At 50.2% G+C, this 27,067-nt stretch overlaps 1 protein-coding gene across 4 annotated transcripts; it reads left to right on the forward strand.

Annotated features, from left to right (window-relative positions):
* Positions 1–38: 38 nt before the first annotated feature.
* Positions 39–27,067, forward strand: HAUS8 (HAUS augmin like complex subunit 8). 4 transcript variants are annotated; one of them, XM_017879534.1, is made up of 11 exons: positions 39–366; positions 2,402–2,463; positions 6,600–6,655; positions 13,551–13,632; positions 16,242–16,334; positions 16,685–16,779; positions 17,463–17,528; positions 17,940–18,098; positions 20,597–20,738; positions 23,481–23,622; positions 26,649–27,067. In XM_017879534.1, the coding sequence occupies exons 1-11, from the start codon at positions 338–340 to the stop codon at positions 26,893–26,895; spliced, it is 1,173 nt and encodes a 390-aa protein (XP_017735023.1). In that variant the 5' UTR covers positions 39–337; the 3' UTR covers positions 26,896–27,067. The 4 variants fall into 4 exon arrangements, with proteins under 4 accessions (XP_017735023.1, XP_017735022.1, XP_017735024.1 ...); XM_017879533.1 differs by having other exon boundaries at positions 40–366; positions 16,239–16,334; XM_017879535.1 differs by lacking the exon at positions 39–366 and adding an exon at positions 565–1,037 and having other exon boundaries at positions 16,239–16,334.

A 27,067-nucleotide genomic window follows, 5' to 3' on the forward strand; every position in this document is an offset into this window, starting at 1 on the left:
GCGCTCCCGCTTCCGGGTTCCGGAGGGGCGGGGAAGGGGCGTGACGCCAGCGCGCCTAGGGGGCGGGACATCGCGAAAAGCCCCGCCCCTACTTTCCGACAGCTGAGGCCCCACCCACCACCACAACCCCCAACCGCCGATGGTGGGCGAGACCAAGCGCGAGGGGAAGACAGGCAGTGCACGCGTCGGGGGCCGCGCTCTCCGCATTTAGCCGACGCTGCCTCACGCCTCGCAGCCACCCCTCCTGAGGCTCCACAAATGGTCCGACCCGCAAGCAAGTGGGCGGGTCCGGCTTTGAAAAGCCGGCGGGTCGGGCCTTGAGGTGGAAGGCGGGAAAATGGCGGATTCCTCGGGGCGCGGCGCTGGGTGAGTTGAGGCGCCCGCAGGTCTGGATTTGTAGACGCCAGAGGGCTGGAGAGTATGGGCAGCGGAGTTGGGGAGTGGGGACCCTCGGGGTGAGTTCGGGTTCGACCCCTCCAGGAACTGCACGGGCCCCTGAACACCCCAATGGCGTGCTGCCTCTGCGCATGCTCCGGAGCGCGGACACCCGACCGGCCCCGAATTCCGCGTCCTCAGCTGGGACGCGGGGCGACGTCGGGCAAGCAGCCTGACCGCCCGGTGCCTCGCTTCTTCCGCTACGAAATGGGGCCGATGACGCAGCTCAACCTCGTAGGCGTCGCGTGAGGCTGAAACGCGCTTAGATCGGCGCCTGGGTCTTTACTGTGATGTCGCTCTTGGAATTACCGTTATGCAGTGAACAAGTGGTGGGCGACCAAAGTGTCCCCTTTAATCCTCCCATGCGCTTTATTCTGTACTCCCAGTTTACTGGGGAGATGATGGAGACCAAGGGAGGGGACGTGACTTGCATAGTGACCGAGAACTAGGCATGAATGATCCTGAGGCTGTATTTGTCTAGTTTTGTTAATTCTGCCAGTGTTGATCGTGCCAGGTGCAAACTGAAGTGAAACTGGACAGCAAGAGGAATCACTCCACCGCCGCTTGGCCGTAACCGATAGATTGACAGTAGCACTTCCCAGGTACAGGTGTACCTGAGGCTCGCACAGGTTGTAGGGACCCCCCTCAGGTCGCAGCAGGTTCACCTAGGAGCCCATTCGGTTTGAGGCCACAGCCCTAGCTCAGTCCCCGGAGGGAATCTGTGCTCTTGTCTCTTTCTGGCTCTGAGACTGCCCCGGGGGTGACCTATGTAAGACCTGTGTGTCTTTGTTTTGCAGCGAGGAAAAAGGAGGAAAAAGCCGGTGTTAACAGTTAGGAAGCTGTCGGGTTAGGAGGAGCCTGTGGGCGACCACAACTCCTGGCACCTGGCGAACATTTACTAAGTTGCCTCTCCCCACGGTGGCCTGGAAGTGTCCCCAGCATTGCCTGGGTCTCACTTTGGGGTCCTGGGAGCCCGCTTCAGAGGAGGTGGCCGCAGGGACCAGTGGAGCCGCCCTTGGTAATGGGAGCAGGAGTTACAGTGCCCTGGGCGTGGCCCTGCCCCTTCACTTGTCCCCCTCACTACTTGCCCCTCCTGTGTTGCTGGTGTCTGTTCCTGGATCCCTTCTTTTACCACTAGATCAGGCTGAAACCCTGAAACCCCTAGTCATCCTAGACTCTCCCTCTCCTGCACCCCCATGGCAGATGAGTCAGCGATTCCTATCTCAGGGTTCCTTCTTTCCAATTACATCAGGCATCATTCTATTTTTATTTGTATTTGTATTTATTTATTTACTGAGATGGAGTCTCACTCTGTTGCCCTGGCTGGAGTGCAATGGCGTGATCTCGGCTCACTGCAACCTCTGCCTCCCGGGTTCACACCTTTCTCCTGTGTCAGCCTCCCAGGTAGCTGGGACTACAGGTGCATGCCACCACCCCGGCTCATTTTTGTATGTTTAATAGAGATGGTATTTCACCGTGTTAGCCAGGATGGTCTGGATTTCCTGACCTTGTGATCTACCCGCCTCAGCCTCCCAAAGTGAGGTAGGTACCTGCCAGGACCACTCCTAGTACCTGCCTATCAAGATGTTGATCTTCCCTTTTTTTGAAGGAGCTCTGTGTTTTGTTCGCCACTGTGTCTCTACTGCTATACAGTAGGTGCATCAATGTCTGGTGAATGAATGAACCCAGGGATAATTTGAGATCTCCTGCGATCTCTCCCACGGAGCTCTCATTACCCTCCTCTCTTCTCAGTTCAGATGTTCACCTATGCCTTCTTGCCCAGGTGACCAGGGCTGGCTACTCCTTTTGTCCCTCTTCCTGTTGAGGTGGCCCAGCCTCACTGAAATTGTCCTCAGGCAGCCCTTGGACTGGGCTATCTGAGCTTCAACTAGCAGAGGCACCTCGCCGGCTTCCCTGTGCTTCTTGGGCAGTGAGATGAACAAGACCTCTCTCTCTTCTCTTGCAGGAAGCCTGCAACCGGCCCCACCAATCCTAGCAGCGCCAAGAAGAAGGAGAAAAGAGTTCAAGGTGAGCAGTGTCAGGATCTCTTTAAGGAACATGGTTTTCTTCTTTCATTCCGTGCTTTTGGAGGAAGGAAAAAACAGGCCGGAAAAGGGGGCCTATGGCTTTACTTCCTTGTAGTCACACCTCTGGGGATTGTGGATTTGGCCGTCCCAGCCCTGCGGCGAGGAATGTGTCAAGAATGGTGGTGGTCATTTTGAGCAGTGGCTTCCCTTGCGGCCATGGGGGTCATGGGCTGTGTCCAGGACATGTCCCCTGGAAGCGTGGGTGTAGAGACCATGGAGATCATTATCTAAAATCAAACTCTTGTTTTTTTTTTTGAGACAGGGTCTTGCTCTGTTGCCCAGGCTGGTCTTGAACTCCTAACCTCAAGTGATCCTCCTGCCTCCGCCTCCCAAAGTGTTGGGATTACAGGCATTAACCACTGCCCCCGGCCTAAAATCCAACTCTAAATTCCCACTGCGTAAGCGTGTCAGTCTCATGAGGGGTGCCTGTACGTCTGATTTCCACCTATTGGTCTGGGGTCACCGTTAACAGCCTCCCCTACAAGCCAGGATCACACTGCTGCACTCCAGCCTGGGCGATGGAGTGAGACTGTCTCAAAAAAAAAAAAAAAGGAAATGTGGCTGGACATGGTGGCTCATGCCTGTATCCCAGCACGTTGGGAGGCTGAGGCGGGTGGATCACGAGGTCAAGAGTTCGAGGCCAGCCCTGACCAACATGGTGAAATCCCATCTCTACTAAAAATACAAAAATTATCTGGGCATGGTGGTAGGTGCCTGTAATCCCAGCTACTCAGGAGGCTGAGGCTGGAGAATGGCTTGAGCCTGGGAAGTGGAGGTTGCTGTGAGCCACGACCGCGCCACTGCACTCCAGCCTGGGTGATGAGCAAAACTCTATCTCAAAAAACAAAGGAAATGCTCGGCTTGCATGGTAGATTCTAGAGTGCATCGTTGGAGGTCAAGACAATGATACAATGAGGTATCTTCTCAGTGTATGCAGTGTTGCAGGGCCCAATTCAGCGAGCTTAGAGCAGGATTTTATTTCCAAGTGAGGCAAGGTTTGTGGGTTTCAGCATCGCTGGGTGAGTTGTCTTTTTATTTCCTGACCACTTATTCCCAAGTTCTGAACATTGCATGTTAATCTCGCATATGACACCTGGTATATTTATGAGCTACCTCATTCTTGGACAAGAATTGTATCCTTCTTTATAACATTGCTTCTGTGGAAAATTCAGCCTGTTTGTTTATTTGTCTGTTTATTTTTTTGAGATGGAGTCTCGCTCTGTCACCCAGGCTAGAGTGCAGTGGTGCAATCTTGGCTTACTGCAGCTCCTGCCTCCCAGGTTCAAGCGATTCTCTGCCTCAGCCTCCTGAATAGCTGGGATTACAGGTGCGTGCCACCACCCTGGCTCATTTTTGTGTTTTTAGTAGAGACAGGGTTTCACCATGTTGGCCAGGCTGGTATCGAACTTCTGACCTCAAGTGATCCGTCCATCTCGGCCTCCCAAAGTGCTGGGATTACAGGCGTGAGCCACCATGCCTGGCCAGCCTGTTTAAAACAAACAGTTGAATCCTAGTTTTCTGGAAACTTGAAAGTGCTTTTCTTTCCCTACCGTCCAAGGCAGCCCAAGCCTGAGATCCTTCTTGTTGAGCAAAACTGTTTGCTGATACTACTAGAAAGACCTGGGCTGGATGGTCTCTCTGCTGGGAACTGGGGATATCCTTTCTCTCAGCTGTTCGATCACCATCCATGGGGAGACTCTTTATGTGGCTTGGTTCTGTCCCTGGGACCCCACCTGGTCCTGGCCTCAGCCCTTAGAGACCTGTATCATGAGAATGGCCTCCCGGTTGTCCATATCTGCCGGGCACCCACCTGCACCCACGCTTGCTCTGCAGGCATGGCGCATTCCTGCCCTGAGGCTGCCCAGATTGACAGCCCAGCCCTTTGGCTGACTGCAGGATCCTTGTTAACTCTGAGGGCACCTCCTTTTCCTCTCAAGGTAGCAGCTGCAGCCCCAGTCCTCAACAGAAGAATCAACTAGCGCAAAGATATGGTTGAAGTCACAATCTCACTTGACTGAATTCTCAAGCTGTGTGACATTGAGCATGTCGCTCTCCCTGGGTCTCTTCAGTACAAAGGCAAACCTCTGAGCTCTATGGCACTGATACAATGCCAAAGTATTCTTTTTTTTTTTTTTTTTAATGAGACAGAGTCTCACTCTGTCGCCAGGCTGGAGTGCAGTGGCACAATCTCGGCTCACTGCAGCCTCCGCCTCTCAGGTTCCAGCGATTCTCCTGCCTCAGCCTTCCAAATAGCTGGGATTACAGGCATGTGCCACCACGCCTGTCTAATTTTTGTAGTTTTAGTAGAGACAGGGTTTCTCCATGTTGGCCAGACTGGTCTGGAACTCCTGACCTCAGGTGATCTGCCCGCCTCGGCCTCCCAAAGTGCTGGGATTACAGGCGTGAGCCACTGCGCCTGGCCTGGAATCATTCATTTGACATATTCTTGAGTGCCTACCCCGTGTCAGGTGGTGTAACATAGCAGCACGCAAAGGAGACAAAAATCCCGGGCCCCTGGGGCTCTAGGGGGGAGGTGGGCCTTGCATGAGAACCATAAGGAGGCTGTGGGGTGCGCTAGCAGATGCTGTGACGAAATGGCAGGCAGGGGCAGGCGTGCTGTGGTCTGAACTGAGCAGAGCCTTGAGAGAGGGAGGTGCCTGCAGGGGGATGCACAACAAGGGGGTCCACACAGCAGAGCAGCCAAATAGAGCATGTGAGAGGTGACAAAGTGATAAGGGTAGAGGCAAGTTGCTGGTGGCACCGGGCTCAGAAGGTTCCCGGAGGCACTCAGGCTTCCTGAGCCCATGGATCCAGCACGCCAGCCTGTCTCAGCCCTGAAGGGCGGCTGGAGGCTGACGGAAGATTTCAGGAAGGAGGGAGCCAGCAATGATTGTACCTGGTGGCTCAGATGACCAGGACTGAGAATGGACCTCTGGGCTCAGGAGCAAGGGAGGTCACAGTGGTCTTGTCCAAAGGTGTTCTGGTGCAGTGGTGTGTCTGCAAGCTGGACTGTGGGGGGTGGGATTCAAGGGAAGAAGAAAGGAGAGGAAGAGGAGATGGTGAGTAAAGAACTCTGGAGTGTTTGCTGTCGAGGAGATGGGAGAAATGGGGGGAGGCATCTGGTGGAGAGAGGAGCTGTGGGGACTGAGGCAGGGAGGTGGGAGTTGCGGGGAGTTTCCTTGTGGAAGTGAGGGCTGGGCTTTAGCACCCAGTATGGGGGCGCTTTACCTGGGAGCACAGAGGTCTATTCACAGGGCCGGGGGGATGCAACCCTCCGGACTGGAGGTGACTGGATGTAGTGGCAGGAGGGTCTCCTGGGGCCACTTCTGTCTTTCCAATGAAGGAGGAAACAGGTCACCAGCTGAGACCGAGGGTTGGGCCAGGCGTAGGAGGTGGGAGGAACAGGTTTGAGGGAGGGGTCCGGGAGAGGGCTGGGGGATAGAATGGAACCAATCGGATCCAGTCCAGACTCCTACCCCCAGAAGCTGAGGTGACAGGTGGCATTTGTTTATCCACAGTCATGCTCCCAGGAGTAGCCCTAGAAGGAGACGTGGGGTCGGGCTGTCACCAGGGATTTGGCTGTGTCTGAAGAGGGCCTGGGTGTTGGGCATGTCTCAGGGCAGGGGGTCCCAAACTGAGTAAGGGGCGGGGGGAGTAAAAGATAGTACCAGGAGTGAGTCCTAGACACACGCAGGCAGGGGAAGGGCCGTTGGGGTCACATGAGCTGGGAGGAAGGAGTAAGCCACCTGGAGGCCGGCAGAGAAAGCTCTTTCTTCTCCCCTCCCGCTTGCCTGAGCGCACTTGCAGCTTTGACCCTGTGGGGTGTTCCTTGATCTTAGTTCCTCAGGAACTCTGCGACTCCACAGATGCTTGGGACTTGCATACAGTAGGCGTCCCATGCATGCTCGAGGCTGCTGAAGGATGTGATCAGAGGCAAGAAGGAGGAGTGGTGACCTCTGTTCTGGTCACTGAGTGGGGAGGGCCCCTGGCATGTGGGTCTCTGGGGCATGGGGTCTGGGTGTGTGGGGTCTTCGGTCCTTTATAGTTTTGTTGTGCACCAACAGTATGTCTCTACAGGTGGAAGAGTGATTGAGTCCCGTTATCTGCAGTATGAAAAGAAGACAACCCAAAAGGTAAGGCCGCACTCACCTTCCGTTTGCAGCAGATCTGAGCGTGGTTCTGAGTAACTGGGATTCCGAAACTAGTCATGGGAGGTGGTTACAACCTGGTCCTGAAGGAAGCATTTTGGGGTCTTCACCCAGGTGCTTTTGAGACCATCAGCCCTTCATGCTGCCAATTGTGAGTCTCTGTCATCGGAGGCTTATGGCTACAAGCATCTCTTTTACGAAGCTGTGATCTCCATTGAAACATAATATCGTTCTTACCTTTTTTTTTTTGGTTTTTGAGACAAGGTCTCTCTCTGTCGTGCAGGCTGGAGTGCAGTGGTTTGTTCACGGCTCACTGCAGCCTCCACCTCCCAAGCTCAAGCCGTCTTCCCACCTGAGCCTTCTGAGTAGCTGGGACCAAAGGCGTGTGCTACTACACCAGCTAATTTTTAAACGTTTTTGTAGAGACGGGGTCTCCCTATGTTGCCCAGGCTTGTCTTGAGCTCCTGAGCTCAAGTAATCCTCCCGTCTTGGCCTCCCAAAGTGTTGGGATTACAAGCGTGAGCCCTTGAGCCCAGGCTGTTCTTGCCTTTCAACCCAGTTAATTTGCTTTCTGGATTCTGAAGCTGTCTTCTCGAGTGCCCAGCACACACTTCTTGGTGTCTTGCTGGTATTTAAAAAAACAGCTACTTTGGGAGGCCGAGGCGGGCGGATCACTTGAGGCCAGGAGTTCGAGACCAGCCTGGCCAACATGGCGAAACCCTGTCTCAACTGAAACTACAAAAATGAGCCGGGCGCAGTGGCGTGCGCCTGTAATCCCAGCTACTCAGGAGGCTGAGGCAGGACAATCACTTGAACCTGGGAGGCGGAGGTTGCAGTGAGCTGAGAGTACACCACGGCACTCCAGCCTTGGCGACAGAGCGAGACCCTGTCCCCTGTCTTAAAAAAAAAAGAGAGTAAAAAAAAAAACAGCTACAGGTTTTAGAGAAAAACTATGGGAAAAATGACATGCCTTGATCACTCTGAATTGGAGGAAGAGTTTAGTGAACTATCGTGTAGGCACACCATGAAATACTATGAAACCATTGAAACTAATGGCATGAAAGATATTTAACCATGTGAGAAGGTGCTTTATGTGAGAGTTGGTGTGAACAATCAGTAGATTATAATATTAGATATTTTCTTTCAGTGAAGTCAAGGTTGGATTCTTCCCTCTGCTTTCCAAATCTTGGTTTATGATAAAATTAAGTCAAATTCCCACTGCCTGTCTTCTGCTCTGGTTGGCTGGTGGGCTCTTGACCCTGTGACTTAAGATTTGGCTTGAGAAAAGAGGATACCTTTGCACGAGCAGATATTCTTCTCAGAGCAATTTCCAACAAAGAGTCACAGTCTTCACACTCCAAATTTTCATGTTGTCGCCAAGACTTGGTGACAGCGCCCCCGTGTGTCTGCGTGCTGTAACATTTTAGCCCTTTAGATCTTTTCTGTTTTTTCCTCCCATTTTTAAAATCAAGGTATCATTTACATGGAGTCAGCATCTCTCTTTTCAGCATAGGGTCCTGCCTGTTTTGACAGACATAGACAGTCATGGAACCTCCTCTATAATCAAGCTACAGAATGAGTCATCCCTAAATCCCCTTGTGCTCTGATAGGACCATCCCCTCTTCCACCCCCAGGCAACCACAGATTGGCTTTCAGAATCTGCAGTTTTGCCTTTTTTAGAAGGTCATATCTGTGGCATCACAGTTTGCAGGCCTTGCCTCTGACTCCTGACACTTAACAGAGTGCCTTTCAAGTTCCTCTGTTGTTGCATGTATTGCAGGTAGGTTCTTCCTTCTTTTTTTGTTTTTTTTTTTGTTGTTGTTGTTTTTTTTTTTTTTGAGATGGAGTCTCGCTTTGTCAGCCAGGCTGGAGTGCCGTGGTGCAATCTCAGCTCACTGCAACCTCTGCCTTCTGGATTCAAGCCATTCTCCTGCCTCAGCCTCCAGAGTAGCTGACATTACAGGTGTGTACCACCCCACCTGGCTAATTTTTGTATTTTTAGTAGAAACAGGGTTTTGGCATGTTGGCCAAGCTGGTCTCGAACTCCTGGCCTCAAGTGATCCACCTGCCTCGGCCTCCCAAAATGCTGGGATTCCAGGCATGAGCTGCCATGCCTGGCCTGGTTCCTTCTTATGGCCGAATAGTATTCCATCAAGTGGATGGACCACAGTGTGTTCATCTGTTCATTGATTGACAGGCAGTCACTTGATTTCCTGTCTTGGTGATTATGAATAAAGCCTCCGTAAACATTCTTGTGCGGTTTTTTGTATAGACATGTTTTTATTTCTCCCAAGAGGAGGATTGCTGGCTCATAGAAAAACTCGGACTGTGTTTCCTGCTCTCCCACTCAACAACAGTCAACACAGGACTTCTGTGACCGATATGTGAGAGGGTTCCCCCACCAGCAAGCAGCAGCCACCAGCTGGGTGTCTTCCAGTTCAATTCTGACACACTCTACCTGGAAATAGCATCAGAACCTATAGGATGAGGGCTCAGTCCCCAAGACTGCCCCTCTTCTGCCACTAGAACTTCTGACCAAGTTCAAGTCGGGATTCCCATGACCCCCCTCTTTGGGTTCAGTTAATTTGCAGGAGTGACTCACAGAACTCAAGGAAACTCTTAGGTTTACCAGTTTATTATAAAGGATATTACAAAAGATACAGATGGAGCCGAGTGTGGTGGCTCATGCCTGAAATCCCAGCAATTTGGGAGGTTGAAATGGGAGGATTATTTGAGGCCAGGAGTTCCAGACTAGCATGGGTGAGACCCTGTCTCTGAAAAAAATTTTTTTTTCAATAGCCAAGTGGCTGGGCATGGTGACTTAGGCTTGTAATCCCAGCACTTTGGGAGGTCAAGGTGGGAAGATTGCTTGAGCCTAACAGTTTGAGGTCAGCCTGGGCAGCATAGCAAGACTCTATCTCTACAAAAAAATAAAAATAGCTGGGTGTAGTGGTGGGTGCTTATAGTCCCAGCTACTGGGGAGGCTGAGGCAGGAAGATTGTTTGAGCCCAGGAGGTTAAGTCTGCAGTGAGTCACTGCACTCCATCTTGAGTGACAGTGACATCCTGTCTTTTTTTTTTTTTTTTTTTTTTTTTTTTTTTTTTTTAAGGATAAGAGATGTGTAGGGTGAGATATGGGGGAAGGCGCACAGAGCTACCATGGCCCGTTCAGGCATACTGCCCTTTAGGAATCTCCACGTGTTCAGCTATCTGATCTGAAATCTCTCCAAGCTCTGTCCTTTTGTGTTTTTTTTTTTAATTTTATTTTTGAGATGGAGTCTCACTCTGTTGCCCAGGCTGGAATGCAGTGGTGCGATCTTGGCTCACTGCAACCTCCGCCTCCCGGGTTCAAGCTATTTTGCTTCAGCCTCCCGAGTAGCTGGGATTACAGGCACACACCACCATGCCCAGCTAATTTTATATTTTTAGTAGAAATGAGGTTTCTCCATGTTGGTCAGGCTGGTCTCGAACTCCTGACCTCGTGATCTGCCCACGTCGGCCTCCCAAAGTGCTGGGATTACAGGCACGTGCCACCACGCCCAGCTCCTTCTGGGTTTTTATGGAGTCTTCGTGACTTAGGCATGATTGCAGCATGGACAGCCCTGTGGAAATGTGATTGGTCAAAAAGGATATGCTCTAAACCCAGCAAGGCCTGTCTGTTCAGATTCTTCTTGGCCTCTGTTGCATTTTTTCCTCTGGGGTATGAGGCAGGACCCTCTCTGGCAGGTGAAGGGAGTGTGGGAGGTCAGAAAGATCCTGCTTACTGTAACAGGGGCTTATAGGAGTTACAAGCCGTGAATTGTACATGAAAACATCTTTCTCTATATGATGGTAACAAGAAACTACTTGTTATCCACAGTGGCTGCGCCATCTTTATGTTCCCACTAGGCACATAGATGAAGAGTACAAGTTGTTACTTTCACATTCTAGCCAGTCTTGTGGGTGTGAAGTGATACTTCATTGTGGTTTTCATTTGTGTTTTCATAATAGCCGATTATATTGAGCATCTTTTCATGTGCTTATTTGCCATTCCTGTATCTTTGCTGATGTGTCTGTTGAGATCTTTTGTCCAGTTTTAAATTGGGTTGTTTTCTTATTATTGAATTTTGAGGGTGCTTTCTATATTCTGGATACCACCTCTTTGTGGTGCTTTGCAAATATTTTCTTCTAGTCTGGCATGTCTTTTCATGCTATTAAGTGTTTTAATTTTTTTTTTTTTTGAAACGGAGTCTCGCTCTGTGCCCGGGCTGGAGTGCAGTGGCCGGATCTCAGCTCACTGCAAGCTCCGCCTCCCGGGTTTACGCCATTCTTCTGCCTCAGCCTCCCGAGTAGCTGGGACTACAGGCACCCGCCACCTCACCCGGCTAGTTGTTTGTATTTTTTAGTAGAGACGGGGTTTCACAGCGTTAGCCAGGATGGTCTCGATCTCCTGACCTCGTGATCCGCCCGTCTCGGCCTCCCAAAGTGCTGGGATTACAGGCTTGAGCCACCGCGCCCGGCCTAAGTGTTTTAATTTAAGAGGCAGAAGTTGTCGATTTCGATGAAGCCCAGTTGATCACTTTCCCCATTTGTGGATTGTACTTTTGGAGTCTTATCCAAGATATCTCCACCTAATCCAAGATCACAGATTTTCTCCAGTTTTCTTTGTTTTGGAGTTTTGTAATTTAGGTTTTACTTTTAAGTCTGTGAGTTAGTTTTTGTGTATGGTGTGATGTTTAAATCAAAGTTCATTTTTTCATGTACGGGTGTTCAGTTGTTTCTATCCCATTTATTGAAATGATTTTCCTTTTTCCCGTTGTATTTTCTCATCATCTGTGTCAAATACCAGTTGACCATATATGTGGGCATGGTGTCTGGGCTCTGTTCTTTTCCATTGTTCTATGTATGCATCCTTATGCTAGTTTCACACTACTGAGGTTAGTGTAGCTTTGCACTAAGTCGTGAGATCAGGTAATGTGAGACCTCCTACTATGCTTTTCCAAGACTATTTAGTCTCTTCTCGTTCCTTTGGCTTTCCATAGAGATTTTAGAATTGTCATTTTCTAGAAAAATATCTGCTGGATTTTGATTATATTGAATCCATAAATCAAGGAGAATGCCTTCTTAATAACATCGAGTCTTTCAATCCATGAACATGGTATGCTTCTCCATTTATATTTAGATCTTCCTGGATTTCTTTCAACTTTGTTTTGTAGCTTCCAGATTATAGATCTTACACATATTTTACTGGATTTATAAGTAAGCATTTGGTGTTTAGTGCCATTGTATATGGTACTCTCTTTTAATTTCAGTCTCCAAACTTGTTCATTGTTACTTCATTGCTAGAGATGTGAACTTCTTTTTTTTTTTTTTGAGACAGAGTCTGGCTCTGTCGCCCAGGCTGGAGTGCAGTGGCCGGATCTCAGCTCACTGCAAGCTCCGCCTCCCGGGTTCCTGCTATTCTCCTGCCTCAGCCTCCCGAGTAGCTGGGACTACAGGCGCCTGTCAGCACGCCCGGCTAGTTTTTTGTATTTTTTTTTAGTAGAGACAGGGTTTCACCGTGTTAGCCAGGATGGTCTCGATCTCCTGACCTGAGATGTGAACTTTTACATATTGACCCTGCATCCTGCACCCTTGCTGTATTAGAGTTCTTCAGAGAAACAGAACCAATCAGAGATGCTTATAAAAGGATATGAATATATAAAAGGGGGATTGGCTTTTTTTTTTTTTACGCGGGATTGGCTCATGTGATTATGGAGACTGAGAAATCCCAGGATCTGCTGTCTGCAAGCTGGAGAGCCAGGAAGGTTGGTGGTTTAGTTCAGTGTGAGTCTGAAGGCCTGAGACCAGGGGAGCCAAAGGTGTAAGTCCCAGTTTGAGGGCAGGAGGAGATGGAGTAAGATGTCTCAGCTCAACCAGGCAAGCAGGAAGCAAAAGGCATGAATTTCTCCTCCTTCCACTGTTTTGTTGTATTCAGGCCATCAAGGGATTGGATGGTGCCCATACACACTGGGGAGGGCAGTTTATTGCATCCACCAATTCAAATGCTGATCTCATTAGTAAACACAGACACACCCAAAAATGTTCAGTCCGGGGCACCCCATATCCAGTCAAGTTCACACACAAAATTGAAAGAAAACTCTTGTGAAACTTACTTACTAAATTTAATAGCAGTTTTGAAGATGTTTGGGGATTTTCTACATGAAAAATTACGTCTGTGAAAACAGTTTTACTTTTCCTTCCCAACCTGTTTGCCTTTTACTTCTTATCTGAGGACCTCCACTGTGATACTGAATGAGAGTGGTGTCTGTGCATCGTCATGTCCTTGCTCTGGTCTCGCTCTGTCTCCCAGGCTGGGGTGCAGTGGTGTGATCATAGCTCACTGCAGCCTCAAACCCCTGGGCCTGAGCGATCCTCCCAACTCAGCCTCCTGAATAGCTGGGACCCTGGCCATGGCCACTGCACCTGCCCCTTGCTTTTTATAAGGTTTTCGTTTTGCTTTTGGTTATTGGAAGGGCAGTGTTCCGTGTGTTACTTAAAACAAATATTTTGACAACGTATGTGTAAAACTTTGTTTTCCTGATGACCAAAGTTATATGTTCTCTCTAGAAAACTAGCAAATACTGAAATGTGTCTAGAAAAAAATCAGTCATCTGTAATCTGCCATGTCAAGAATCACCAGCAAACATTTTGGTAGTTTCCTATGTTCTCTGCAAGTGAGCGTCTACATTTTGACAAAAGTTGTTTGTCCTGTATATATGAGGTAAAATTTCAAACCTCTTTAAATGTCTCCCCTGCCTCAAAGTAAGAGCAGTTACGAAACACAGTGCAGACCACATCAGGGCCCCTTGTTGTGAAGGGAGGATGTCTTGTCCTCTGAGTGTCATGTGTTCCCATAACAGGCTCCTGCAGGAGATGGGTCACAGACCCGAGGGAAGATGTCTGAAGGTGGAAGGAAATCCAGCCTGCTCCAGAAAAGCAAAGGTGCGAAACAGCCCTGGTCCTCGGGCGGCGATGAGTGCGGCAGTACATTTTGTCTCCATGGGTGCTAAGTTAAAGTTCCTTCTTTCCTTTCTGGAAAAGGTCAGAAGCAGTGAGCAAAGAGTTGGCGTGTAAGGACAGACTGGGGGGATGTGGGGAGGTGAGCAGGGATGCGGAGAAAAGGGGAGATCACTTCTTCCCTGTGTGGCCCAAGAGAAAAGCCACATTCATCATGGTACTGCTTTGTGACATCAGTTTCTTGTCTACGTGACTGTTTTCCTTCTGGTGCTCTGAGAGCAAGACTCTTAGAGAGGCTGTGAGGACTCATCCTGAGGTCGGGAGTTCGAGACCAACCTGGCCAACATAGTGAAACCCCATTTCTACTAAAAATACAAAAATTAACTGGGCATGGTGGCACACGCCTGTAATCCCAGCTACTTGGGGTGAGGGTGCAGGACTGAGGCAGGCGAATCACTTGAACCTGGGAGGTGGAGGTTGCAGTGAGCCGAGATTGCGCCATTGCATTCCAGCCTGGGCAAGCAAGCGAGACTCTGTCTCAACAACAACAAAAAGACTCAACTCTGCTGTTTGTAACATTAAAAACAGCCCCAGTCCAGACATAGAGGAACAAGTATAGCTATGTGCCAATAAAACTATTTACAAGCAAAGGAAGCAGGCTGGATTTGACCTATGAGCTACAATTTGCCATTCCTGGTGTAGATGTTTGTGAGAATTCGCACTATGCCCTTCCCAGGCATGGTTGAGAAGCAGCCACACTAGAGCCAGCCTGCTAGTTTTTCCCCATCTAATTGGGTCGAAGGCCATGCATGAAGCTGGGAATGCTGGTGTGGTCAGGGGACCAGAGACTGGACCTGCCACACCTTAAAACCAGTTCTCACTCAAGGGTGATTCTGACCCCCAGGGGACTCTTTGGCAGTGTCTGGAGATGTGTTTGGTTGTCATATCTGGGGGAAGGGGTTTTACTAGCATCTGGTGGGTGGAGGCCAGGGAGGCCACTCAGTGTCCTGCAATGCACAGGACCCCCCCACCACAGCAAGGAAGGATCCAGCCCCACGTGCTCGCAATGCCATGGCTAAGAAACCTTAATTTAAACCTCACCATAATGATTTCAAAGGACTGCTTGTTTGAGTTCCATTGTATGGCTTTGTAGAAAATTAATTTTCTTAGTTCAAATGCTATACATGCTGGTGATAAAATATTCCAGGGCAAAAGCAATAGCAATAAAAAGTTACCACCTCTAGCTGGGTGTGGTGGCTCACGCCTATAATCCCAGCCAGCACTTTAGGAGGATGAGGCGGGTAGATCCCTTGAGCCCAGGAGTTCAAGACCAACCTGGGCAACATGATGAAACCCTATCTCTACTGAAAATACAAAAAAATAAATTATGTGGGCGTCGTGGCACTCGCCTGTATTCTCAGTTACCCAGGAGGCTGAAGTGGGAGGATTGCTTGAGCCCGGGAGGCAGAGGTTGCAGTAAACCTAGATTGTGCCACTGTACTCCAGCCTGGGTGACAGAGCAAGACTCTGTCTTAAAAAAAAAAAAAAATTTCCACCTCCTCACCCCAGGCTCCCAGTCTGTGCACTGAAGGCATGTGCTCTCAACAGATTTTTGCTGATCTTTCCAGATTAAGAATTTCAACACAAATGGTTGTTTTGTTGTACCCTACAGTTGCGGTGACCTTCCTCTTTTCATTTCCAGGTCGTTCATTTCCTCAGCTGCATAGTTGTTCATTGAATAGTCTCATGCTTAGTTCCTAACACAACAGCGTATCGTACATGCCATCTGTTGGCGTTTGCAGCACTCCTGAGCTCTTGTATAATGGTAGCATGCTATATGCCAGTGCCCATCTTAGACAGTGTAAGGCTTAATTTTACAGTTTAGAATATAGGTTAAAAGACGAAGGGAACTCCCAGGGAAGACGAACAGTCCAGAAGCTGCAGAAAAAAGATGGAAAGATGACTTGGCTGAGTGTGGTGGCTCATGCCTGTAATCCCAACACTTTGGGAGGCTGAGGTGGGTGGATCACCTGAGGTCAGGAGTTCGAGACCAGCCTGGCCAACAAGGTGAAAGAAACCCCGTCTCTACTAAAAATACAAAAATTAGCCAAGCATGGTGGCAGGTGCCTGTAATCCCAGCTACTTGGGAGGCTGAGGCAGGAGAATCTCTTGAACCCGGGAGGCGGAGGTTGCAGTGAGCTGAGATCGCACCATCACACTCCAGCCTGGGTGACAAGAGTGAAACTCCATCTCAAAACAAAAAAGATGGGAAGAGAGTAGAGGGTAGAATGGGAGTATGGCATCGTATCCCACCCTTAGCATCCTGTAAACTAGCAGAAAGGCTTATTTGCATCTCTTTGGTTGTACAGAATGTCTCTGTCTTCTAGTGGTACTTTAAAAATAGAGTCAAGGTGAAGGTGATGGCTGGGAATTTCCACAGGGTTTTTTTTTTTTTTTTTTGCCTTTCCACCTTGGACGAAATTGGGTTTTTAGAAGCAAGTGGTGTTGTTCAAAAACACGGCCTCGTTTCCTGGCTTCAATGGAGAGTGTCTCTTGACTGTGCTGACTTTTGGGGATTCTTTTCTTAACAGCAGATAGCAGTGGGGTCGGAAAGGGTGACCTGCAGTCCACGTTGCTGGAAGGGCATGGCACGGCTCCACCTGACCTGGATCTCTCTGCCATTAATGGTAAATCATTTGTTTTGCCCCTTCTGTCACTCGCTGGGGGTTGCAGTAGGTCTCAGTGGGCTTCCAAAGTACAGTTGCCCCTTGGCCTATGATGGGGTTACATCCAACAAACCCATTGTAAGTTGAAAATATTGTACGTCAAAAATATACTTAATACCTTGGTAAAGGATATTAAACTTGCCTTTTGTCCCTTGCAAAGTTGAACAACTTTAAGCTGGACTGTTATAAGTCCATCTACTCCTCAATTTATGATGAGGTTACATCCCGATAAACCCATCATTTAAAAAAATGGCAACCAGGGACCGTCTAGATACGCTACTCACCATTAAAAATGCTGTGCTTTATCTTAGACAAAAGCATCATCAGAAAGACGCCACAGTTAGCAAAAACAATAGCAAAGAAACCCGAGTCGACATCATTTTCTGCCCCTCGGAAAAAGAGCCCAGTAAGTGTTTGAAGCAAGAGGGCGGCCACAGACGGGCTGCATAGGTGCGATTTAGATTTCCGCTCTGAACCAGGTGCCGAGTGCCCGCCGATCTAAGAACACATGAGACACCCATGCCCTTTAGGACAAAAATCAAGACCACAAATGTTCTTAGATCGTTTGTAGAGTGTACATTTGCCCGAGTACACATTCAGTAGTGGATACCAATGTGGAACCATGTAAGAAATGAGACAGGGGACTTCTCTGTGCTCACGCTGTGCTAGAAAAGGCACAATGCCAGGCTCTGTCCCTTGGTGGGAGGACGGCTAGGCTGTGGTCTCACTAAGGTGAGGACTAGACTGGTGGGTGGGGGACCAGCAGGTGGGGAGACTGCATTCTGGTCCTGGTGCAGCACCAAATTGGTGGGTATCCTCAGCTTGTCCTTGACTACCGAGCTGCCGCTGTCTCTTCACCTGCCAGATGCCAGGGGAAGGAAGGTTGTGGACCTCCCTCTCTCATCTCAGAGCACCGGAGAAAACCAAACAAAATAAAATAGAAGCAATAGACCCACTACAGTAGAGAACTACCAAATATCAAACTGAATACAGAAAATCCACACAAGCCAGAGTTCTGCCCCTGCTGGGAAAAGAGCTGGATTTATACCACTTCATCAGGAATTGAGAGGGTCTTTTTCTTTTCTTAAGGATTTATCTGAAGCGATGGAAATGATGGAGTCTCAGACACTACTGCTGACGCTACTATCCGTAAAGGTGAAAACAGTTCCTCGTTCACGTATGCCATGGATGGAAGGGTGGCCTCCATTCGCTATGGGGAGGGAGGCCCCACCTGGCTGAGCTTTTCTTTTTTTTTTTTTTTGAGGCGGAGTCTCGCTCTGTCGCCCAGGCTGGAGTGCAGTGACTGGATCTCAGCTCACTGCAAGCTCCGCCTCCCGGATTTACGCCATTCTCCTGCCTCAGCCTCCCGAGTAGCTGGGACTACAGGCGCCCGCCACCTCGCCCGGCTAGTTTTGTATTTTTTAGTAGAGACGGGGTTTCACCGTGTTAGCCAGGATGGTCTCGATCTCCTGACCTCGTGATCCGCCCGTCTCGGCCTCCCAAAGTGCTGGGATTACAGGCTTGAGCCACCGCGCCCGGCCTGAGCTTTTCTTTCACGTTTAACAGATGGAGAACAATCTTGCTGAGTTTGAAAGAAGGGCAGAAAAGAATTTATTAATAATGTGTAAGGAGAAGGAGAAGCTACAGAAAAAGGCCTATGAGCTGAAGCGCAGGCTTCTCCTCTCTCAGAGGAAGCGGGAGCTGGCAGATGTCCTGGATGCCCAGGTCAGTTGTAAGTGACACTCTGTGACCAGTGAGTGTTCCCTGTGAATCTGTCCCATCTCCACTGTTTCGGGTAGCATTCGTCCTAGGGTGTGATTGCTCACTGGCTTCTCACTCTGTGTTAGGCTTTTAATGCCACACTTGCTGTGGTCCTGGTGTTGGTCTGTGGTGACACTTTTAGAGGATGAGGTTGCGAAGTGAAGTGTGAACCAGTAAGGGAGGCGCGCAGCTTCTATGCACTTGTGCGGAGACTTCCTGAGCACCCGATGATCATGGGCAGCAACAGGACAACGCGCTCTGGGACCCCCCTGGAGGGTCAGGGTGCTGGTGGGAGGCACACCACTCCTAGTGCTGTGTGGTCAGTGGCGTCCGTGTGGGAGAAGGACAGGAACAAACCCCTGGAACCCAGAAAGGGCTGGTAGGCAGGGGTGGGCCCCCCTCCCGCTGAGTGAGTTTCCTGTGGTTGCTGGAACAGAGTCCCACAACCTGCATGGGCAAAACAACGGGAATTTATTGTCTTATGGTTCCAGAAGCTGAAAGACTGAGATGGAGGTGTTGGTGGTTGGCTCTGTCTGAGGGCTGCGAGGGAGAATCTCTCCTGGCCCTGTCTTTGGCCTGTGAATGGTTGTCTTCTCTGTCTGTTCACATGTCCTTCCCCCTGTGTGTGTCTGTGTCCCCCTTTCCCCACAAGACACCAGTCGCGTTGGATTAGCACCCCTCACAAAACCCCCCGATCACCTCATGTTAATTTAATGACCCTGATAAAGTCCCTATTTTCAAATAAGGGCACATTCCAAGGTACTAGGGGTGAGAACGTCAGGTATGAATTTGGGGAGATACAGCTCATCCCCTAACATCCAAAATTTTCGTGTGAGCACCCCTGCAGCTAGACCCTGGACTGAGTGCAGGGTCTCTGACCTTAGGGAGCTCAGAATGGAAGAGAAAGAGACAAACCCAGTTGACCCTCAAACAACAAACATGAATTTGAGTGTGAGGTTCTCCTTACATGCAGTTTTTTTTCAATAAATATATTGGAAAAAGTTTTAGAGATTTGTGACAATTTGAAGAAACTCAGCTGAACCTCATAGCCTAGAAATACTAAAAAAATTAAGAAAAAGTTAGGCATGTCATGAATGCATACATATTTGTCCCAGCATGGGCAACATAGTGACACCCAATCTCTACAAAAAAATTTTTTTTTTTTTTTTGAGATGGAGTCTTGCTCTGTCACCCAGGCTGTAGTGCAGTGGCACGATCTCAGCTTACTGCAACCTCCACTTGCCAGGTTCAAGTGACGCTCATACCTGAGCTTCCTGAGTAGCTGGGACCACCGGCATGCATCACCATGCCCAGCTACATTTTGTATTTTTAATACAGACAGGGTTTTGCCATGTTGGCCAGGCTGGTCTCAAACTCCTGACCTCAAGTGATCCGCCCTCCTCAGCCTCTGAAAGTGCTGGGATTATAGGTATGAGCCACCACGTCTGGCCAATCTCTATAAAAATTAAAAATTAGCCAAGTGTGGTGGCATATGCCTATAGTCGCAGCTACTTGGGAAGCTGAGGCAAGAGGTTTGCTTGACCCTGGGAGGTGGAGGCTGCAGTGAGCTATGATCACTCCACAGCACTCCAGCCTGGGCAACACAGTAAGATCTGTCTAAAAAATACATATGTGCAGTGCCTCATGCCTGTAATTCCAGCACTTTGGGAGGCTGAGGCGGGTAGATTACTTGAGGTCAGGAGTTCGAGACCAGCCTGGCCAGCATGGTGAAACCACGTCTCTACTAAAAATACAAAAAATTATCTGGGCATGGTGGCGCGTGCCTGTAACCCACTACTTGGGAGACTGAGGCACGAGAATCGCTGGCACCCGGGAGGCGGAGGTTGCAGTGAGCCAAGATTGCGCCCCTGCACTCCAGCCTGGGAGAAAGAGCAAGACTCCGTCTTAAAACGTGTGTGTGTAAAACGTGTGTGTGTGTAGATGCTAATCTATTTACATGTTCATTGAATGTTTGTTATCAGTAACGTTTCAGTCAACAGTTGCTATCAGTAAATTCGGGGGAAGTCAAAAGTTATATACAGATTTTTGACTGCACAGGAGTTGATGCCCCAAACTCCCGTGTTGCTCAAGGGTCAACTGTATATCATTTCAAACCCCCATGAAGACCCCGACAGCGTGTTTGGGATGGGAGTGGGCCATGTCGGGAATGGCCTTGTGGAAGGCAGATGTTTAGGTGCAGTGCTGTAAAGCAGGTGGGCCCAGCTTAGGGCCTAAGCCTAGAACCACTGGAAAGCAGACATGCGTTCTCAGTAAGGGGCCTGGACCGCTCTACCATCCACTTGGCTCTCTTGGGGAGAGCTCACCACACCCTTGGAAACTTCCTGAGCTCTGAGCCCCTTGGGGGTCGTGAAGAGCAGTGCTGTATCTTAACCCTGCACAATCAGTTAAGCTTCCAGAGAGGGGACTCCAGGGTCTCCCCCCATTATCCCTTCTGCTTACAGATCGACATGCTCAGCCCCTTCGAGGCAGTGGCCACACGCTTCAAGGAGCAATACAGGACGTTCGCCACAGCCCTGGACACCACCAGGCACGAGCTGCCTGTGAGGTCCATCCACCTGGAGGGAGACGGGCAGCAGCTTTTAGGTAGGAAACGGGACATCCCAGTGCGTGTGCAGCAGACGGGGCGAGGAGTGTGTGGGTGCTTCCTGTGGGCCCGACGTCATCGCCACAAGTGTCCTCTTCTCCATCTAAGGCAGAGGATAGGGAGGGCTGGTCAGGCTGTGGTTCCTCCAGGGTCTAGCCCTGAGTAAGTAAGCACACTGGGATTTGAACCTTGGGCAGTGGGATTCACAGTGATCTGTCCTGCCGAAAGGCATTTTTCAGGGACAACCTGTAGTCTCCTGAGTCCTGCGCCCAACAAATGTGCCTTAGTGGTCGCAGGGTGACAAGACCACCAGCCGCACCCCGGCTTTCCCCCTCAGCAGAGCAGTGAGGTCCCTTTCAGGCATAGGATTCCCACCTAATCTCTAACTTGAAAACTTTGGCAAGTGTGAAAAAACTGCCACACTGCATCTGAAATTCTCTTCAGAACGGGTATCTTCCCAAAGACAGCGTCTTGCTCTGTCGCCCAGGCTGGAGTGCAGTGGCACAATCTCAGCTCACTGCAACCTCTGCTTCCTGAGTTTAAGTGATCTCCCACCTCAGTCTTCTAAGTAGCTAGGAGTACACATGTGCACCACCAAACCTGGCTAATTTTTGTATTTTTTTTTTTTTTCTGTAGAGACGGGATTTCACTGTGTTGCCAAGGCCGGACTTGAACTCAAGTTCAAGCAGTCCTCCCACCTTGGCTTCCCAAAGTGCTAGGATTATAGGCATGAGTCTCCATGGCCTGCCATTGTTCTTTTTTTTTTTTTTTGGAGGTGGAATCTTCTTGCGTAGTCGCCCAGGCTGGAGTGCAGTAGTGCAATCATAGCTCACTACAGCCTCGAACCTCTCAGGCTCTGCTCAGATTCTCCCACCTCAGCCTCCTGAGTAGTAGCCTTCCTAGTGCTTCAGGCATCCACCACTGCACCTGGCTAGTTTTTCTTTTTGAAACGGAGTTTCGCTCTTGTTGCCCAGGCTGGAGTGCAATGGCGCAATCCTGGCTCTCTGCAACCTCCGCCTCCCGGGTTCAAGTGATTCTCCTGCCTCAACCTCCTGAGTAGTTGGGATTACAGGCACGCACCACCATGCTCGGCTAATTTTGTATTTTTGGTAGAGACGAGGTTTCCCCATGTTGGTCAGGCTGATCTTAAACTCCTGACCTCAGGTGATCCGCCTGCCATGGCCTCCCAAAGTGCTGGGATTACAGGCATGAGTCGCTGTGCCTGGCACACTTGGCTAATTATTGTTTATCTTTTTGTAGAGATGAGGTCTGGCTATGTTGCCCAGGCTGATCTAGAACTGCTGGACTCAAGTGATCTCCCACCTTGGCCTCCCAAAGCACTGGGTTCCTGAATAGGCGTAAGCCCCCCGCCCGGCCAGGTTTCTGATTTTATAACTGCGGTCACCTCCACATCTGTAACTCTCAGAAAACGCTCAGTCTCTTAGGTAGTTGCTGGGAACTGGCCTAGGGACCGTGTTGAGTTTTCTGGGGCTGCCATACCAAGTGACTACAGAATGGGTGGTTTGAAACAACAGAGATATTCCCTCCCAGTTTTGGGAGTCTTGATTTTAGCCAGAAGTCTGAAATCAAGGCGTTGATGGGATTGGCTCCCTCCAGGGGCTGTCGGGTGAGCCCATCCTGTCTCTCGCCTACCTGCTGGTGGCTGCTGGCGTTCCTTGGCTCTGGCTGTGTCCCTCCATTCTCTGCCCGTCTTCACGTGGCCTCCTCCCTGGCTGTCTTGTTATTGAAATTTCCTGCATCAGGCTCAGCATGGTGGCTCACCCCTGTTATCCCAGCACTTTGGGAGGCCGAGGCAGGGGATCACGAGGTCAGGAGTTCAAGACCATCCTGGCCAAGATGGTGAAAGCCCATCTCTACTAAAAATCCAAAAAAAATTATCCAGTTGTGGTGGCGGGTGCCTGTAATCCCAGTGACTCGGGAGGCTGAGGCAGGAGAATCACTTGAACCCGGGAGGCGGAGGTTGCAGTGAGCCGAGATTGCGCCACTGTACTCCAGCTTGGGCAACAGAGCCAGACTCTCTCAAAAACAAAAAAAAAAATTTCCCGCATCTGATGAGGACACCAGTCACTGGATTAGGCCCACCCATCTTAACTCCACCCCATCCACAAAGATCCTGTTACCGGTTAAGGTCACTCACTGGGAATGGAGGGTTGGAGTGAAATGTACGTATTGGGGAGGGCATAATTCAGTCCACAGCTGGAGGGAGAAGGGGCTGGCTGATACGGCGCTTAAAAGGCTCCCAAAATGTGACTCTCATGTATGACTGGCCTTGATGTGACGTGTGTCGGGGAAGGGGGCGTGTTGTCCTAGTGCGGGTGACACAGGTCCCGCAGTTGCAGGCATCCCTCTGCTCAGTGGCACAGGGAACAATGACTGTTTTTCAGTTGCTCGTGGTCTGGCTGGGAGGCCTCAGGCATCCTCCCTGGCACAGCACAGCCTTTTTCACATTTGCATTGGTTTCTGTTGAAGATTCCAGAGTAACATTTCAGTTCTGTTCCAATGCCCTCCTGGATGGTGGACGTGCCTGTCCCACAATCTCAGAGCACAGGACGGAGAAGGCACGAATGTCTTCCTTGGCTTCCGCTTCTTCCCTGTGCACTCTCCATGGTTCCAGCACGATAGCCGAGCATTGTGAGAGAAGCCTGTCGGCCACTCCACTCCTGTGTGCCTTGCATGGGGCACCTTGCCATCCATCACCCACCATCCCTCTTCCCCTCCAGATGCCCTGCAGTGTGAACTGGTGACCACTCAGCACCTCTTGGCAGCACTTGACGTTGGCGATTCAGAAGAAAATGTGCAGGTGCTGGACTTACTGAGCGAACTCAAGGATGTGACAGAGAAAAAGGACCTTGAGCTCCGAAGGTACCTCGGAAAATGCTTTAAGAAAGAGGTGGCACCCTGTTTGCTCAGCGCTGTCTGCTTTAAGAAAGAGGTGGCACCCTGTTTGCTCAGGGCTGTTGGTGGCTGCCCTGTTGGGGTGGTGCCGAGTTCCCCTTAGAGTTCAGAGGAAGTTCAGCCCCCTGAGCGAGCTGCTCTTTTCCCAGACGTTACACGATATGAGAATGGCCAGCAGGTGTCATTGTCATCCGTATTGTGGATAACAAAATCTCCAAGAGCACCTGCCTTGCCTTCCCTTGCCCTTTTTTTTTTTTTTTTTTTTTTGAGACAGGTTCTCACTCTGTTGCCCAGGTTGGAGTGCAGTGGCAGATCTCAGCTCACTGCAGCCTCAAACTCCTGGGCTCAACTGATCCTCCCGCCGCAGCCTCTTCAGTAGCTGGGACTGCAGGTGTGTCCTGCCACGCCCAGCTAATTTCCCTTTTCTAGCCCACTTCTCAGTCGTTTTTGAGCGAATGGGGATTCTAGGTGAAGTGAGGATCAAATATGCTGTAAGACGGGTCCTACATTCACAGAGTGTAAGACTCAAACAGAGCAGGGGTAAGAGAAGAGCAAAAGAGCCCATTGCCCACTTGGAAAAATCCATGGAAGGGCCGGGCGCACTGGCTCACGCCTGTCATCCCAGCACTTTGAGAGGCCAAGGCAGGAGGATCACTTGAGGCCAAGAGTTCAAGACCAGCCTGGGCAACATGGTGAGACCTTGTCGCTATTATTTATTTATTTATTTATTTATTTTGAGGCAGAGTTGCCCAGGCTGGAGTGCAGTGTCACGATCTTGGCTCACTGCAACCTCCACCTCCCAGGTTCAAGCGATTCTCCTGCCTCAGCCTCCTAAGTAACTGGGATTACAGGTGCCCGCCACCATGCGCGGCTAATTTTGTGTTTTTAGTAGAGACAGGGTTTCACCATAAAAGTCAGGCTGGTCTCGAACTCCTGACCTCAAGTGATCTGCCCAGGGTGCTGGGATTACAGGCATGAGCCACCACATCAGGCCGCTGTATTTAAAAAATACAAACCTTAGTCAGGCACAGTGGTGCATGCCTGTGGTCCCAGCTACTCAGGAAGCAGAGGTGGGAGAATCATCTGAGCCTGGGGAGGTCAAGGCTGTAATGAGCTATGGTCATGCCACTGCACTACAGCCTGAGCAATAGAGTAAGACCCTGTCTCAGGAAAAAAAAAAAAATCCATGGAAGTTCTCAAGCAGCTCGAGGAGAAAGGGTGTCACCTATCTTTCACATCCTCAAAGTAACCCAGCAGCATGGGTGCCCTCACATCAGCCGTGTTGTTTTCAACGCCTTCCGGGGTAAGGTCCCAGGAGGATGTTTTTTGAACTTCTGATTGATAGAAATGGCCCAGATCTTAAAGGACTGTGCCGTGGCTTTCACAGAGCACATATCCTTATGGGTCCAGACCCCCAAAACCCATCAAGACCCCCCCCTTTTTTTTTACCTCCCCAGGAGATTATGATTTCTTTTTTATTTTTTTTTTTTTGGACGAGTCTTGCTCTGCGCCCAGGCTGGAGTGCGCAGTTGGCCGGCTCTCAGCTCACTTGCCAAGGCTCCGCCTCCGGGTTCCGCCATTCTCCTGCTCTCAGGGGCCTCCGAGCTAGCTGCGGATACAGAGCGCCCCGCCTCGCTTCTGGCCCGGCTAGTTTTTTGGTATTTTGTTAGTAGGAGATGGGGTTTCATCGTATTACCAGGATGGTACTCGATTCCTGCACCTCATGATCCGGCCCGTCTCGGCCCCCTCCCAAAGTGCTGCGGGTTACGAGGCATTGCGCACCGCCCGCCGCGGCCTCCCCCAGGGAGATTTCTAACCACACGCTCCACCTCTTCCAGAAGACTATCTTTTCTCTTTTTTACAATGCTAAATTTTTTTCCGAGTGCTTAAAATATTGGAAAAGGACTTATGCAAAACAGCTGCCAGCCACTGTGGCATTTCTTTCTCCTGTGGGTGGCCATGGATCAATTCAGGAGACATCAAAGGGTTATAAAGCCACAGTCCCACTCCCGGGATGACTCATTCACCCATGAACGGCAGAACCCTGATTGACCCAGTCACCTCTTAAAGGCCCCACCTCTCGCTGCTGCCACATTGGGGATTATTATTATTATTGAGATAGGGTTTCATTTTCATTGCTTAGGCTGGAGTGCAGTGACGTGATCTCAGCTCACTGCAACCTCTGCCTCTGAGGCTCAAGCGATCGTCCCACCCCAGCCTCCCAAGCAGCTGGGACTACAGGTGTGCACCACTGCACCCGGCTAATTTTTTTTTGAGACGGAGTCTCACTCTGTCGCCCAGGCTGGAGTGCCGGTGGTACGATCTTCGGCTCACTCCAACCTCCGTCTCCTGGGTTCAAGCGATTCTCCTGCCTCAGCTTCCCCAGTAGCTGGGATTACAGGTGCGTTCCACCACGCCTGGCTAATTTTTATATTTTTAGTAGAGACGGTTTCACCGTGTTGGCCAGGCTGGTCTTGAACTCCTGACCTCAGGCGATCCGCCCGCCTCGGACTCCCAAAGTGCTGGGATTACAGACGTCAGCCACTGCACCCAGCTTTTTAAATTTTTTTTGTACAGATGTGGTTTTACCATGTTGCCCAGGCTGGTCTCGAACTCCTGGCCTCAAGCTATCTGCCTGCCTCGGCCTCCCAAAATTCTGTCATTACAGCACTTTAATCCCACCTTGCCCGGCCAGGGGATTAATTTTTTAATGGGAGTTTGGGAGGGGACAGATACTCCCGCCACAGCAGCAGCACAGCACGGAGCTCTGTGAACATTTCTTGGATGAATGAGTCTCTCCTTTTGTGCCTGGTGCTGTTCTTGGGGGGTTTCCCTGATTGTGTCTTTTCAGACAGATCTTCTTTGCTGCTCCTTTCCCACTGAGCATGTGGGCCGTGTGAAAATTCGCCTCCCTGCATGGCAGCCCCTCGTTTACCACATGCGTGCGCTTCACCTCAGAGGGTGAAAGCTGTTCTTTCTCCTGTCCTCAACAGGAGCTTCAGCCAGGTGCTGGAACTCTCCGCAGAGGTGAGCAAAGAGGCAGCCTTGGCAAACCAGGAAGTCTGGGAAGAGACCCAGGGCATGGCGCCCCCCAGCCAGTGGTATTTCAATCAAGATGGTGCCTGCAGAGAATCTCGGGGAGCACCCAAGAACACGCCCCTGTCTGAGGACGACAACCCGGGTGCCTCATCAGCCCCCACTCAGGCCACGTTCATCAGCCCAAAGGAAGACTTTTCTTGAAGCAGCCAGGGAGAAGTCCTGCCCTCTGTCTCTCGTTCAGGGAGAGACTTGTGGTGACTCGTGGTTACATTCAGGACACTTGAGCACTTTATACACTACCGTAGCACTGTAGCTATTTTTTATGTGATAATCTTGTTTGATACTTAAACAGTAAACCTGTTTTGCAGTTGAA

The sequence above is a fragment of the Rhinopithecus bieti genome, unplaced genomic scaffold (assembly GCF_001698545.2).
Source record: "Rhinopithecus bieti isolate Rb0 unplaced genomic scaffold, ASM169854v2 scaffold_9899, whole genome shotgun sequence".
Lineage (NCBI taxonomy): Eukaryota > Metazoa > Chordata > Mammalia > Primates > Cercopithecidae > Rhinopithecus > Rhinopithecus bieti.